At 42.4% G+C, this 13,132-nt stretch overlaps 1 protein-coding gene across 1 annotated transcript in view; it reads left to right on the top strand.

The window, feature by feature from the left end:
• The first annotated feature begins 3,685 nt into the window (after positions 1-3,685).
• Positions 3,686-13,132, top strand: part of TRUB1 (TruB pseudouridine synthase family member 1) — a 37,390-nt gene continuing 27,943 nt past the window's right edge. The window contains 3 exon segments of the mRNA XM_076339088.1: positions 3,686-3,840; positions 5,604-5,696; positions 9,228-9,283. Coding sequence (XP_076195203.1) covers positions 3,696-3,840; positions 5,604-5,696; positions 9,228-9,283 — 294 coding nt within the window. The 5' untranslated portion in view covers positions 3,686-3,695.

A 13,132-nucleotide genomic window follows, 5' to 3' on the forward strand; every position in this document is an offset into this window, starting at 1 on the left:
AGCTGAGTGCATGGAGCTCTGCCTGGGGATTGATGAGGAGCCGACCGAGAGCTTCTGGGTCAGGATTAAAGGGAGGGCAGGGACAATTGACATTACAGTGGGGGTCTGCTACAGGCCACCCAACCAGGAAGACAGAGTGGGTGAGGCCCTCTATAGACAGATAGGAGCGGCCTCACGTCAAGAAAGCTGGGCAATATTCAAGTATCACCTCCTCCAAGCTCAGGAGCGATGCATCCCAACAAAGAGGAAGTCAGGTAAAAACGCCAGGAGGCCTGCATGGATGAACAATTCTCCCGCCCACTGTGGGAGAACATCAGGTTCGAGACCATCAGGAACGTGAAGGTGCACAAGTCCACGGGACCTGATGAGATAAAGTTCCTGAGGAAACTGGTGGATGAAGTTGCTAAGCCACTCTCCATCGTATTTGAGAAGTCGTGGCAGTCCAGTGAAGTTCCCACTGACTGGAAAAGGGGAAACATAACCCCCATTTTTAAAAAGGGAAAAAAGTAAGACACGGGGAACTACAGGCCAGTCAGTCTCAGCTCTGTGCCTGGGAAGATCATGGAACAGATCCTCCTGGAAGCTATGCTAAGGCACATGGAGGACAGGGAGGTGATTCGAGACAGCCAGCATGGCTTCACCAAGGGCAAGTCTTGCCTGACCATCCTAGTGGCCTTCTATGATGGAGTGTCTACATCAGTGGACGTGGGAAGGGCTACAGATGTCATCTATCTGGACCTCTGTAAGGCCTCAGACATGGTCCCCCATAACATCCTTCTCTCTAAACTGGAGAGGTATGGAAATTTTTTACGCTGAGGGTGTTGAAACACTGGAACAGGTTGCCCAGAGAGGTGGTGGGTGCCCCATCCCTGGAAACATTCAAGGTCAGGTTAGACGGGGCTCTGAGCAACCTGGTCTAGTCGAAGATGTCCCTGCCCACGGCAGGGGGGTTGGACTAGATGACCTTTAAAGGTCCCTTCCAACCCAAACTATTCTATGATTCTATGATAATCTACTTTAAAAGCTGTAATGCAGCATCATTTTCTTCTGCATTGTGGTCTGGAGCGTTACCTCAGAAAAAGACAGTCTGAAAGCACACAAAGAAGTGAGCATCTTTCTGGAGAAAGTAGAAGGAAATTTTCCATCTCTGTTCTGCACAAACGAGAAATGGATTTCCCCTCTTCTGCAATAGCACTCATCTGCTGTTTGCACATCCTACAGCTACTACCCATTCTCTCTTCTCTATAAAGCATAATTGCACCAGATTCTAGAGGCATCACTTTGTGCAATTCCAGTGACCCGAGTGGAGGATTTGGCCTGCCTCTACTAGACCTACCATGTTCCATGCATAAAGCAACATTGTCCTTTCAGCCATTTACTGAGCCCCTTTATTAAGGTTGCAAATAAAGTCAGTAACTCTAATCATGCTTTTGGTTGTTGTGGATCCTGGCTTGGCTAGGAATCGTTGGAGATAAACATCTCATTTCAAATAGGCTACTGAGCAGATGGTAATGACTTTTAATCACAAGCAACATGAGGCAAATCTGAAATAATGTCCTTGAGATGAACAGTTTGGTACATCATTCCCACCATTTTGAATGCTGAATAACCTTGCCCCATGAAGAGAGCCATGTGTGATTTATGTACACTTACACTTCCAGCTCACTAAAATACTGACAGTCATTAATAGTTTTTCACAATTCTTATTTTGGGCCCTTATCCAATGCCCACTGAAGTCAAAGCAAACCTCTTTCTAAGCCTTCAAAGACTCCATCTGCTGCAATAATGAAGTGTGTTTTAATTGCTGATGCAGAAGTTTGGGAGACCTACGAGAACTTCCTGCTCAATACTAAAAATGAGAGTAGGGGGTAGTTTCTTTAGACACCTGAAACCTTGTCCTCAAAAAAAAAAAAAGAAAAAAAAGCTTCTGCAATTTGTGGAAACAGTACTGGGGTCAGACACCGACCTTCAGCTCATGCCCTATGCCTGTGTCAGGTTAATTACATCACTTCAGACAATTCTCTGCTTAGGTCAGTCCTGAGAAAACAATACAGGGAGTTTTTTCACAGGCCCCATCTGCCACTGCATTATTGGAAAGCTGAGGTGCTTTTTGCATTAAGGACATCTTTATGCCAACAGTGGAGCTCTCATTTCTGCATAATTTCCCTCTGATCCTGTGCGATGTTTTCAGAGCAGTCTGCTGACCCAACGATACTGCTAGCCATGATGGTGTGACAGGTTTGCATTTCAGTACTTGGGCTGCAATCTCCTTGCTCGGAATCTTACTAGCACCATTTCTTAATAATAATGTTTAAATAGTTTTGCTTGAGCTCACTTTCAGAGCAAGCTGTGTTTAAGCTCTTTTTAGCAGGGAATTGGTAAGAACAGTTTTCAAACAGCCTGACTAAACCATGTCTGTAACAAAAACTCCATCACGGTTTACGACGTGCCTTCCACAACTCCACTTAAATTTTAACTCCATGTAAATCAGTAGCAATTTTCCTGCTGACCTTTTACCCAAGCGTCACTTTGCCATTTTACCCTCTGGAGAAGGACTCTGACACCTCACTTCCGTGTCCTGCAATGACGGCCACCTGTACCACTCACCACGGAATCCACCCTTGCAGTTTATGGTAACAGCAAATATTTCCACAGCCAGATTGCAGCTATGTAGATGAGATCTAAGCAAATAAGACGCCTAATTAATAATACGCACAACAGGTGTGCAGGGGAGGCTGGTCGGCATTGCTGGTGGCAGGAAGCCATTACCCATCTCATGAACGCAGTGGTAGCAGCCTGCAGCTGGGAGCTCTGGGCGCCGTGCAGCTGCCGTGGAAGGCGTGAGCAGGCACGGAGTGAGCTATTGACTCCAGTACAGGCTGAAAAACCACACAGGGACCTTGATCCTGCTCTGTGCAGAGAGAGCCATTGAATTCAGCAGGAAGATTTGCTTGTCTCAAGCTCTGGGAACATGCATAGCCCTTAGCTAACGATGTATTTATTTCCCCGTAATAGTGTCTCTTCATGGTTTCATCTGCAGGTCTTACAAATGAATAAATGAAATGCATGAATGAAACATCCAAGCTCTCGGTGCCTTGTTCAAGCATAGCTTGCTTAAATGCCTTGGGAATGTTGTCAGAGAAATAAGTCTGTGCAAATCAGGCCTGAAGAGGAAAACCGACACGCTGTACTTCCGTACAGAGGTAAGAGATCTCAGAGAAGCCTGCCTTCTCAGTACTCTCTTATATGACACAAAGGCAAGATTAATAGACTGAGCAACTAGTCAGCAGAACAGAATTCTTTCAAGTTGGGCAACGAAGGTACGACGACTAACATTGCGATGGGTGGGGGGACACACACCGGTTAGCAAACTTCCCCGGCAATGCCTGCAGTAAGCCCCCGTGTCTGGTGGAGCTACTTAAAGCCACCCACCTCGTTTGGACTGAAGGACTCCCAGCGGGAGGCGTCCCACGCGAGACACCCCGCCGGTCAGCCGGTCCCTCCGGCGCGGCCGTGCAGCTGATTGCTGACCGTGTTGTGGGGTGCCCGGCTTGCCGCCCGGCGCCCTCCCCTCATGGCCTCCCCGCCGCGGCCGGCCCGCCGGCGGACTACACTTCCCAGCGGCCCCCGGGCGGGGCGGAAGGCGGGCAGTCGCGGCGGGCCGGCTGCCGTCGTCGGCAGGGCCTGCCGGGAGCATGGCTGCCAGGGAGGCGGGCGGCGTCGTGCTCGGCAAGTCCGCCGATAAACTCTTCTCTCTGAGCGGGCTGTTCGCGGTATACAAGCCCAAGGGGCCCACCTCGGCCGGCGTGCTCAACCTCCTGAAGGAGAGACTGCTGGCAGGTAGGCGGCCAGGCTGCGGGCCGGGGGATGCGAGCCAAGGAGAGGCGAAGTGCGGGCTTCCTAAGTTGGGCCTGGAGGGCCGAGGTAGGGGTTTGGTGGTGAAGCGAGGAAGTCGTGACAGGGAGGTATGTGTAGGCCCTGCCCGCGGTCCCAGGGCAGGAGCAGGCCGGCCTGAAGCGAACGCCCATGTAGCCCTCGAGCGTTTTGGCCAGGGGTGCCCCATGGCTGTGGGATGGGCGTTGTGCGGTAGCGTGTGCATTCGTTAAGATGCTGAAACCACAACCCCTGTCAAGCCACTGCACCCACTTTCTCAGCATTCAGATAACTAAAGGAGAACTGTTTGTTTTTTTTTCTTGTGGTAGTTCACAGCCATGATGTGGCCCAGGTTGGGGAATAGAGCCGTTCCTGGATACGTTCTGGCTCGCTGCATGGAGCTGCTGGGTCCCTGCAGGACTCGGTGCATTGGTCACGCTGCACGGTGAGCTGTAAGGCCATATTCACCACTTGCTTATTTGGGGCAGGCGTCTATTATTGCCTAAGGTACAGCATGATGTGAGCTTTGTTTTGAATGGGGATGAGATTTGCCCCAGCAGAAAGCTCCAGTCCTGCAGTGCACAATGCAGGGGATCCCAGCTTGCTTGGAAAGCTGTCGAGCATGGTCCCAGGGACAGCGTGCACCCATCTGCCAGAATGGGTGTCGGCAACATTGCTGCAGCACAGCAATGGCAGGATGCTCTGTTTCGGTCCCACTGCCTATTGCCATTAAAAAAAAAAATCACCAAATGAGTGAAAACCACAGTGTTTCCAGGAGTTTGAAAGTCCTGGGCACAGTCTGCAGAAACTGCTTTTTCAGAATACAGGGAAGCCTGGGTGTCAGATATTAGGGAAAAAAGTGTGATCATTGCAAAAGTGTGAGGGACTGTGGCCTAGATGCTCTTCATAATGAATATGGGGACTTGATCGTCTAATCTGAACTTTTGGGCATTTGCTGATGAAGTGAGAACATACTTTCAGACTGGTAAGTGCTTATTCAGGCTGACTTACTCTGTAGTGAACTGTAGTGTAGGCACAGACTTCAGTTCAGCTTTGTATGGAAGAGATTTAGCCAGATCATGTCTGATTCCCTGATTTGAAAGGTGTAATGAAGAGATAATAGGAATAGATAAGGGAGCTTAGAGCGTTTGTCATATTTAATACTAATAAATAAGGTGCATCGGACTCCGCAAAATTCCTGGAGTCATCAGCTGCATAGGAATTATGGTGGGTTGAGATGCTCTGACAGCTTGAAAGCAGGAGTGAGCAAGTTCAGTTCATTGCAGAGTTTCCATAGGGCTGTGTACATGCGAATAAACGTGACCCATTACATGGAAGTAAATACAACAAGAATTGCTCAGATTATGTGGCATAAAATTTGGATATAATAGATGATTTCAGGGACTTTGCTGCTAGTTCTTGCATGCTTTGTTGATGAAATTTCACAGGTGAACTGTCCACCAGGTTTTCTAGTAGCATTTTCTGAACATCTGTTTATAACAGTACATAAGACTTGATTAGAGTCTAAGTGAAAATAGCTTGCGAATTGTTTGAGGTTGGGAGTAGGTCTAGATGAATCGTTGGTCTTATTTCAGTACAGCAATTTCTGCACTAGTAATTCATAGTTTAAATAATTGATTTTTATCTCCTTTAGCAGTCTGGAAATATGTGCTGTTTTTCCTATGTTCTAAGGTTATCCTATAATGCTTCCTTTCAATTTCTATTTGCAGAAGCTGGTGTGCAAACAAATGGGAACAAAAGAAACCAGGTTTTGAAAATTGGACATGGTGGAACTTTGGACAGTGCAGCGGCAGGAGTTCTTGGTAATGAAAAATATAAATACAGTCATCAAAAGATTATTTTAGGAAACATTTTAATGCCTACATGAAATCAGAGGTGGAGGAATAATTTTGAATACATATGGCAGGCTTTGTGGTTTTGCGGGAAGGACAGGTTACTGTGGAAGAGTGGTCTGGGTTAAATTTCCTCTGCGTATACTTTTACATGCATATAATGTGTTTCTTAACAGAAGGCTATATTTCCCCCCTGCGCCCCCCCCAAACTCCTGAAATAACTTGTCAGTTATTACATGAAAATACAGACACTTGTGTAATGAATTCTGAATTACCTCAGAAATTGATGGCTTTTTTTACTTAAGCTGGGGATTTATAGTCATCATAATTTTCTAAAGTATTTGTTCTTAAACTAATGCTTTCCTGGGAATTTGAGGGAGCCTTTTGGGTTGTAATACTTGCCAAATGAAAGATCGGTAAGAGCAATTCAGCTGCTGCTTTTTTTGAGGCTCAGCACAGGAACAGTTTTCGCTTCCTGTCCTGTCTTGCTTCATAAAGAAGAGTCATCAAAGAGATTTTGTCTTTTAATTTTGATAGCAATCCATTTATTGAATTCCTTTTCAATTGTCAATTGCTGGTGTTGAAAACTCAACTGTGGGTGGTGACCATTGGGCTGAATTATTTCCATATCATACATTGTCACCAACAGTTTTGTTGATAAGTAACATGCAAACTACAGCTTGCTTAAATCATAGCCTTGTAACTCTACTTGGCTAGAAGAAATAACAGTAATACTTTTTTGTTTTTGAAAATCAACAGGTACAACTATGAGTATACACTGAAAGTAAATCCACTGAGTTTTGATGTAATGACTTCTCTCAGGAAGAGCTGTGCTTCAAGGGGATGCTGTTTGCTGAGACTGTTGCTAGTAGAGGCCTATAAGCTTGTAATTGTCTGTCACCTGTGAATATTGCAAAATGTAACATTCTTGGGCTAGGAGTAAGCTCATTTTGTTCCAATTTCCTGTACTGTGTGGCTGCTCACTGGAGAATACTGTGTGTATTGCTGAAGCGGACATCTTCCTTTTACACAGATGTTCCCTTTGAGCATGCTACTGCTCATCGTGGGAAGTCAACAGCATTGATCCATAGGAAAAGAAAAATCACTCGTGCTTCTTAATTGCTTCTCCTACTGTTCTCTGATATCCAGCAGTCTCCAAAGCCTGCTTCTGTGGCATGATGAAAAGTACTTGGGCTTAATGTGCTTGGTAAAGACAGAGAAGTGCATCACCTTAATATGGTATGGATCGATTAAAAAAAAGGCACAGGATCTTTCATTCCTTTGCCATACAAAACACACAGATAAAAATCAATGGTAGCTAGATTGGAAAGGACAAAACTGGAGAGATGTGGGAAAGGGAATGTGCCCAGATTTCTTGTGGGTTCGGGTAAGGTAATGAGAGAGGGGAGGACACAACAGAAACAAGTTACTCAGAAAATGTGTGCTGCTAGGGTGGTGGGACAGAAAGCTTTCTTTCCTCATGGACAGCAGCATAATAGAAGTATTTATTTTCTGAAACCTCTAACGTTTCTTGATCTATACTACTGTTTCCCAAATTTTATGTACTGCATATCTGTAACTTTGTTCATGGGAATTAGTTGATACAGAGTCTTGCTTAGTGTGCCAAGTGTGCTGCAAATAACTGGGTGGTGCTTTTCATCAGAAAATACACTTTTATATTTCTTTTCCTACTGATAGCAAATGTAGATGAGGAAGGACCTTGGAGACAGAGGTTGATGCGTGAGGCGTGTGAGTGAAAGGCAACTTAGAGACCAGGTGGCATGTGATGGCACTGCACTGGTAGGAGCCTGGAGTGACTGCTTTCTGAGAGGGGAAATTTTTTGTCTGTCTGCATCTGTGGCTTCCATTGCATTTGGAAGGTGGTGGGAGATAGGACTCAACTTCTGCTTCTCAGTGTTAGGTCTCATATTTTACGTAGAAGAAGCAAGGAACTGTAGGTCAAGTCTTAGTGAATATCTTCTTTTAATATCAGTCTAGGGCTGTGGTTCCAGTTTAGTGTTTCTTGCTCTACAATGGGAATTGTAAATACTTGGCTTGTTTCTATATGGCAGTTGTGAATTATGCTTCCATAGTAGAAGAAAAGATGAAAAAATATCAAAATTAAAAATTCAGTTAAACCTTGTTACGCTCTGCGTAGTCTGGCAAGGTTAGTTTATGTTGCCTTTCAATAATACATACGCTACACAAGCTGATGATTAATGGGGAAAATTGTTAGTGTCTTGTTCACAAAAGCATTCAATGTCTCTTTAAAATTATTCTATTGAATCTCTTGACACTCTTCAGCAAATTTCAGCTCAGCAGTTATGTTGAAGTGTCTGATGTCATCACGCTGCAAGAAAAGCGCTTAGTTATAAAGTTTTGTCTGTGTGCTTATCTCCTTTTCTCAGCCTTGTTGCAGCTCTTTCCTACCTGGCAAATATGACAGGAACAGGCTGAACTGAAGGTACACAAAAGCACAAGCACAAGGGCATGTGTGACTAAAAACCCTCAGGAACAAGAGAAGAAGTAATTGAGAATAAAAAGTAATCTAATGAGTCTCAGAGTGTAAGGCTTGAGAAGCATTAGAGCACAAGTATTTGTTTAAATAAAATAGTTCAAATAAAAAAGTTCATTGTCAGTTTGATGCTTCTGGTACTGGCTCCTGGTTAACACAAAGCTGATTTCCTGCAAGCTCCCTTAACTCCTGTAGTTTTATTAAAATCAAGGACATAAGCTGTTATATATTCCATGAGTTGTACACAAAACTAATTTCCTTCTAAAATTTTCATTCTTTCTTTGGATTGCCATATGTGGAGAAAATCAATAGGAAAGCATATTCAAGGAAAGCACCTTGTTGTAAAAAGCTTTAAAGTAAAATATAAAATAGAGCTCTCTTTCTTTTTTCTCTTTCTTTTATGAAAAGCTGACTGATTGCTGTTTTGCAGAATACTGGTTTAAGATTGAAAAGACAGCAGTCTGTACATACACAGTAATAGGAAGGTTTGATTATAAAAGATTTTTGACAGAGGCAGTTGGACCTTTTGATTATTTTATTTTCTTGCTGTAAGTCTGATAAACAATTTCATTGTGCTATCTTGGCTGTATTACTCTTGGTCACTATCAACCTTTAAAAGGGCTATTTAGTTACAGTGAAGGCTCGATTCATTATTAGTGAGCCATAGCCTTCATCAAACCAGAGACGGTTTTAATTGCACTATCCATTTCTTTGGTGATTAAAAGATAAATAAATCTAGGGGATGAATTAAAGCATTTTAACAATAGGTGAAGCTTATTTATCTTCTGCTTTAGACTTTTTTCCTTTCACTAGTCCCATGTTGTTTGAACATCAGAGATATTTTCTCATAAACATTGACTCTCTTTATATGCTAACAGCATGAAAGGCTGTATTTCTGACTAGCATAATATTTAGTAGTGAATGGTGTTGAATAAGGGAACTGCAGACTTGGTTTTGAAGTGGCATTTCTCCTTCTGTCTTTGCAGTGGTTGGTATTGGAAAAGGAACAAAAATGCTGAGAACTATGTTGGCAGGTTCCAAGGTAAGGAATGCTAAATGGCTTGTATTAGTGGGGTTTTTTGTTTGTTTGTTTTCTTTTTTCTTCCAATGAAGAACTGCATCAACATAAAAGTATCTCAACCATTCTGCGTATTTAGTTTAAATGTGTACTTCAGTTCCTTTTTATGTTTAGTCAGAAATTTAATATTAAGACTTTTACGTCCAGAATGGTTATTTTAAAAACTTTGTCTTGTTTTTTCTACAAAAATGTTAGTAAAGACCAAATTCCTATTTTACAGGAAGATTTCTGTACTATTTAGTGTTTTCAACAAAATGGAAAAAAAGAAAAACTGGAATGAAGATGGCACTGTAAATTATGTTTTTGGGATGTAATTGTGTATGACGGTTCAGTTTTTGGTCATTTTCCTTATCTGTAGATAAAATAATTGTTACTTAGTTTGCAGTAACAGATGGTCTTTGTTTCTCTTCTCTCTTCTTAAATACCATGAGGCACCTTTTGGAATTAAGAGTGTGTTGTGTTTGTGATAGTAGCTATTGTTCCAGATTGCAGCTCCTGTAGATGGGTGCTCTACAAACGCATGGATAGGCACATGTAAGAAGCCAAAGGTAACAAAAGCCCTGTGGCTGCATGAGATAATCCAGACTGGAGCCCTGACAGATAGCAATCTTGTTCATTGCTGCTTTTGATTAGTTGTACTGTCTTCAGTGAGTGTACTCCAGATTGTAGGTGTTACATACACAAACAAGTGCATGTACTCCCAAGAATAATCTACTAGTGTTGATTCCTTCTTTGCAAGTAAAATTCTGTGGTTTTAGCCATTATTTTTAAATGAGAAGTTTAGGAAAGAATGACAGATGCAGAAATCAATTAAGCCTTCCAGGTTTCATCTTATACTCAGGGAAAGTCAATAGTGGGCTCAGCAAATTGATAGCCGTTCTAATGCATTTTATTCTGCTATTTTTCTCTTCTGGTTTGAACACTTAAGATCTTTACAGGTGCTGAACAGATAACTTGAGGTAGAATTTGATTGGCAATCTTCAGTTCAACTCAAAGGAAAATAATTTGACAGACGAGAATACAACCAGGATAAAAAGACGTAGCTGTAGCGTCTGATCCAAAACTACGGTAGTCAGTGTCAGTCTCTGCACTGACTATAAAGGGTTTGCATTTGGTTTATAGGACCAGATTTCAGAGGCATCTGCATTTTGAAACATGCAGTAAGCAGCTGGAGCTGGATTTACAATGGAAGTGTAAGCAGTTACCAAGAACTTTTAAGTTAAAAAACGGCAGAGATACTTCAGCTAAATTAAGTCATCATAGCTAAATGTGTGAAAATTGTTGATTTAAAAAACACGTAAAGCAATTGAAGTATCTCTTAAGCTGATCTTCATAGTGGAAACAGTTGTGATGAAGTAGTTTCAACCTTTTTGGCAGACAACAGTATGTGCAAGCTCCTTGGCAACTTCACTGTGAAGTCCTGTAGCCAGTAGGAGTGTTGTCTAGCCAAACGTTGTGCCCAGATAGCTCAAGAAGGCTTATAACTGCTGCTGATGGACAAGGGAGGGGAACACAGAGGAGAAATGGGCAGTGGGGGCGGTCCAGTAAGCTGCCCCAGCTAGATCCATCAGCTCTCACCTGGCCTTAGATTGGTATAGGCTGTGTGTACATGATTCAATAAGGCAAGCAAAGTTACATCCTTACAGTAGATCAGCTCTTCCACTGCAACTGTTTGCGTGTTCTGATGTGGTGGGGAGTGTGAGGTAGCTAACATCCATGCCAGGTGGCATGGTGGTCATGAGCCTTCGTTTGGAGCTTGTCTTGTCTCTGCTTTCCTATTTTCTGTTTATACTTCAATAAATTAGGCATGCAATAACTTGAGAGGCTTAAGGAAGTTGAAGGATCCCCCACAGATATCTACCTATTTGTTTTTTTGACCACACTGACAACAAAGGCTCACAATGTAGTGAGAGATCTGATACAGATAAATCCATGACTCTCTAAATAGGTTTGAGTATTTTTTTGCATCCCATGCCATGTGCTAGGAGTTTATACTCTTTATTTAATCTTTTTTTACCATTGTGGATGCTGAAGTGTTTGTTCAAGTGTGATGTTTTTCTTTTGTTCCTTTTATTACTATAAAGATTCAGATGAACTGTCTGAGCCTCTCTGGTTAGGATTTACTGTTTGATTGTAGGAATATATCTTGTAAAGAAATAGTTCAGTCTATCATTGTTGGCAGCAGAGCTATGCTGAGTGGCCAAAACGTATGTTACTGCAGTAAACTCCATATGGTGGCTCTGTCAGAGATTGGACTATTTCTGACTTTTTCCCAAACGTTGTGTGAAACTTTCCTGACTCTGTGTGGCAGCTCTGAACATTATCACTCGATTTGCAATTCATACATTATACAAGGAGTGTTACTCTTTCAGTGTAAATCTGGTTGTCCATTGGTTTGACCTTCTTATGAATTAACTCAAAACAAATAGAAGTGTGCAGCCAAGGGCAATACCTACTTAGGGTTCCAGATTTCTCATTGAATTCTTAATATTTATCCAGAAATAAAAATATGTGCAAGCTGGCTTAGGTTTTGTTTGTTTGCTTTATTTTCTTTCAAATGTTCCAAGTGAGGGGGAGAAGCTGAATCCTCTTGGATCTGGAATTTAAATACTGAGCATTTAATACATGTTCCATAGGAGAATCACTTTTCCTTCTTGCGTTCTGGGACTTGGACTTGGTCTTGCTTGGACTTTTTGCACTGCAGCATTTTAAGAGAAATTGTTTTATTGTGTTTGCAAAATAAAGATGGTAGAATGAGAAAATATTTCCTGCTTCACCAGTAAAATCAATATGATGGAGATGGACCAATTTTTATTATGGTAAATTGTTTCTGAAGGACTCAGTCTTATGGGTGGCTAGTCTGTCTCAAACACACTGTAGAAGTGATTGGGGGGGGGCGGGGGAATGGGTTAGAAAATGCTGGCTAGCAGTTTCCAAAGAGGTAATCCTGTTTTAAAACCTCTCATCTACCAGAATGTTCTGTTACATAGAAGCAATGATGGAAATAATCAGGGACTCATCAGAGAAGAAAAAAGGGAAGATCAATAAGCAGTGAAATTCTTCATTATTCAAATACTTTCCATTGGGGGGAGATGTCTTCCAACACATACAGCCTTTATTTTTAGGTGGGATAAAACAGGATAATTGAAATTTTCAGAATTCAGTTCCATGCTTAATTTGCATGTTTTTCAGTGGGATAACATCTGGGTTCACCCTAACAGAATTTGAGTCATACTAGTGTGAATGAAGCCAGAATTGGGCCATCCATGAAACTGTGCTTGAAATCACTGCATTTCGATGAGCAGAAAGCATGGGCATATTGTTTTTGTCTGAGGGTGCAACTTCTTGTCATGGTCCACATATAATCTGAAACACCAAGTGCTCAGTGACGTGAGGGGAATTGCCTGAGTACTTTGCACTGGTTGCACAAGCTTGGGCAGGGGCTAGTTAAAATAGAAAATTTAATCTCAAAAGCTGTGGCTTCTCCAGAATGAAACACTATCCAAAAAAAAAAAAAAATTACTGGATAGAGTAGGACCCAAACACCAAATGATCACAAGGACTAGGTGGAGAAAAAGAGATTATGGGCAGAATGAAGATACATCAGTGATCTGATAGGTGACAACTTCGATTTATTATAATTGGAAAACTTTTGAGTTCTTACAAATCCTGGATGGAAAATGAGTGCTAGTTCAGCGACCAGGTCTCAAAACTTGCCAGTCACACTTGTATCCTATGAGAGAGGGCTTACCTGAGCAGGAATTGGTTCAAATGACATAAGAGAATTTCTGAGAGACGTGTAAGTTACTTCTT

Source organism: Aptenodytes patagonicus, chromosome 5, assembly GCF_965638725.1.
Source record: "Aptenodytes patagonicus chromosome 5, bAptPat1.pri.cur, whole genome shotgun sequence".
Classification (NCBI taxonomy): domain Eukaryota; kingdom Metazoa; phylum Chordata; class Aves; order Sphenisciformes; family Spheniscidae; genus Aptenodytes; species Aptenodytes patagonicus.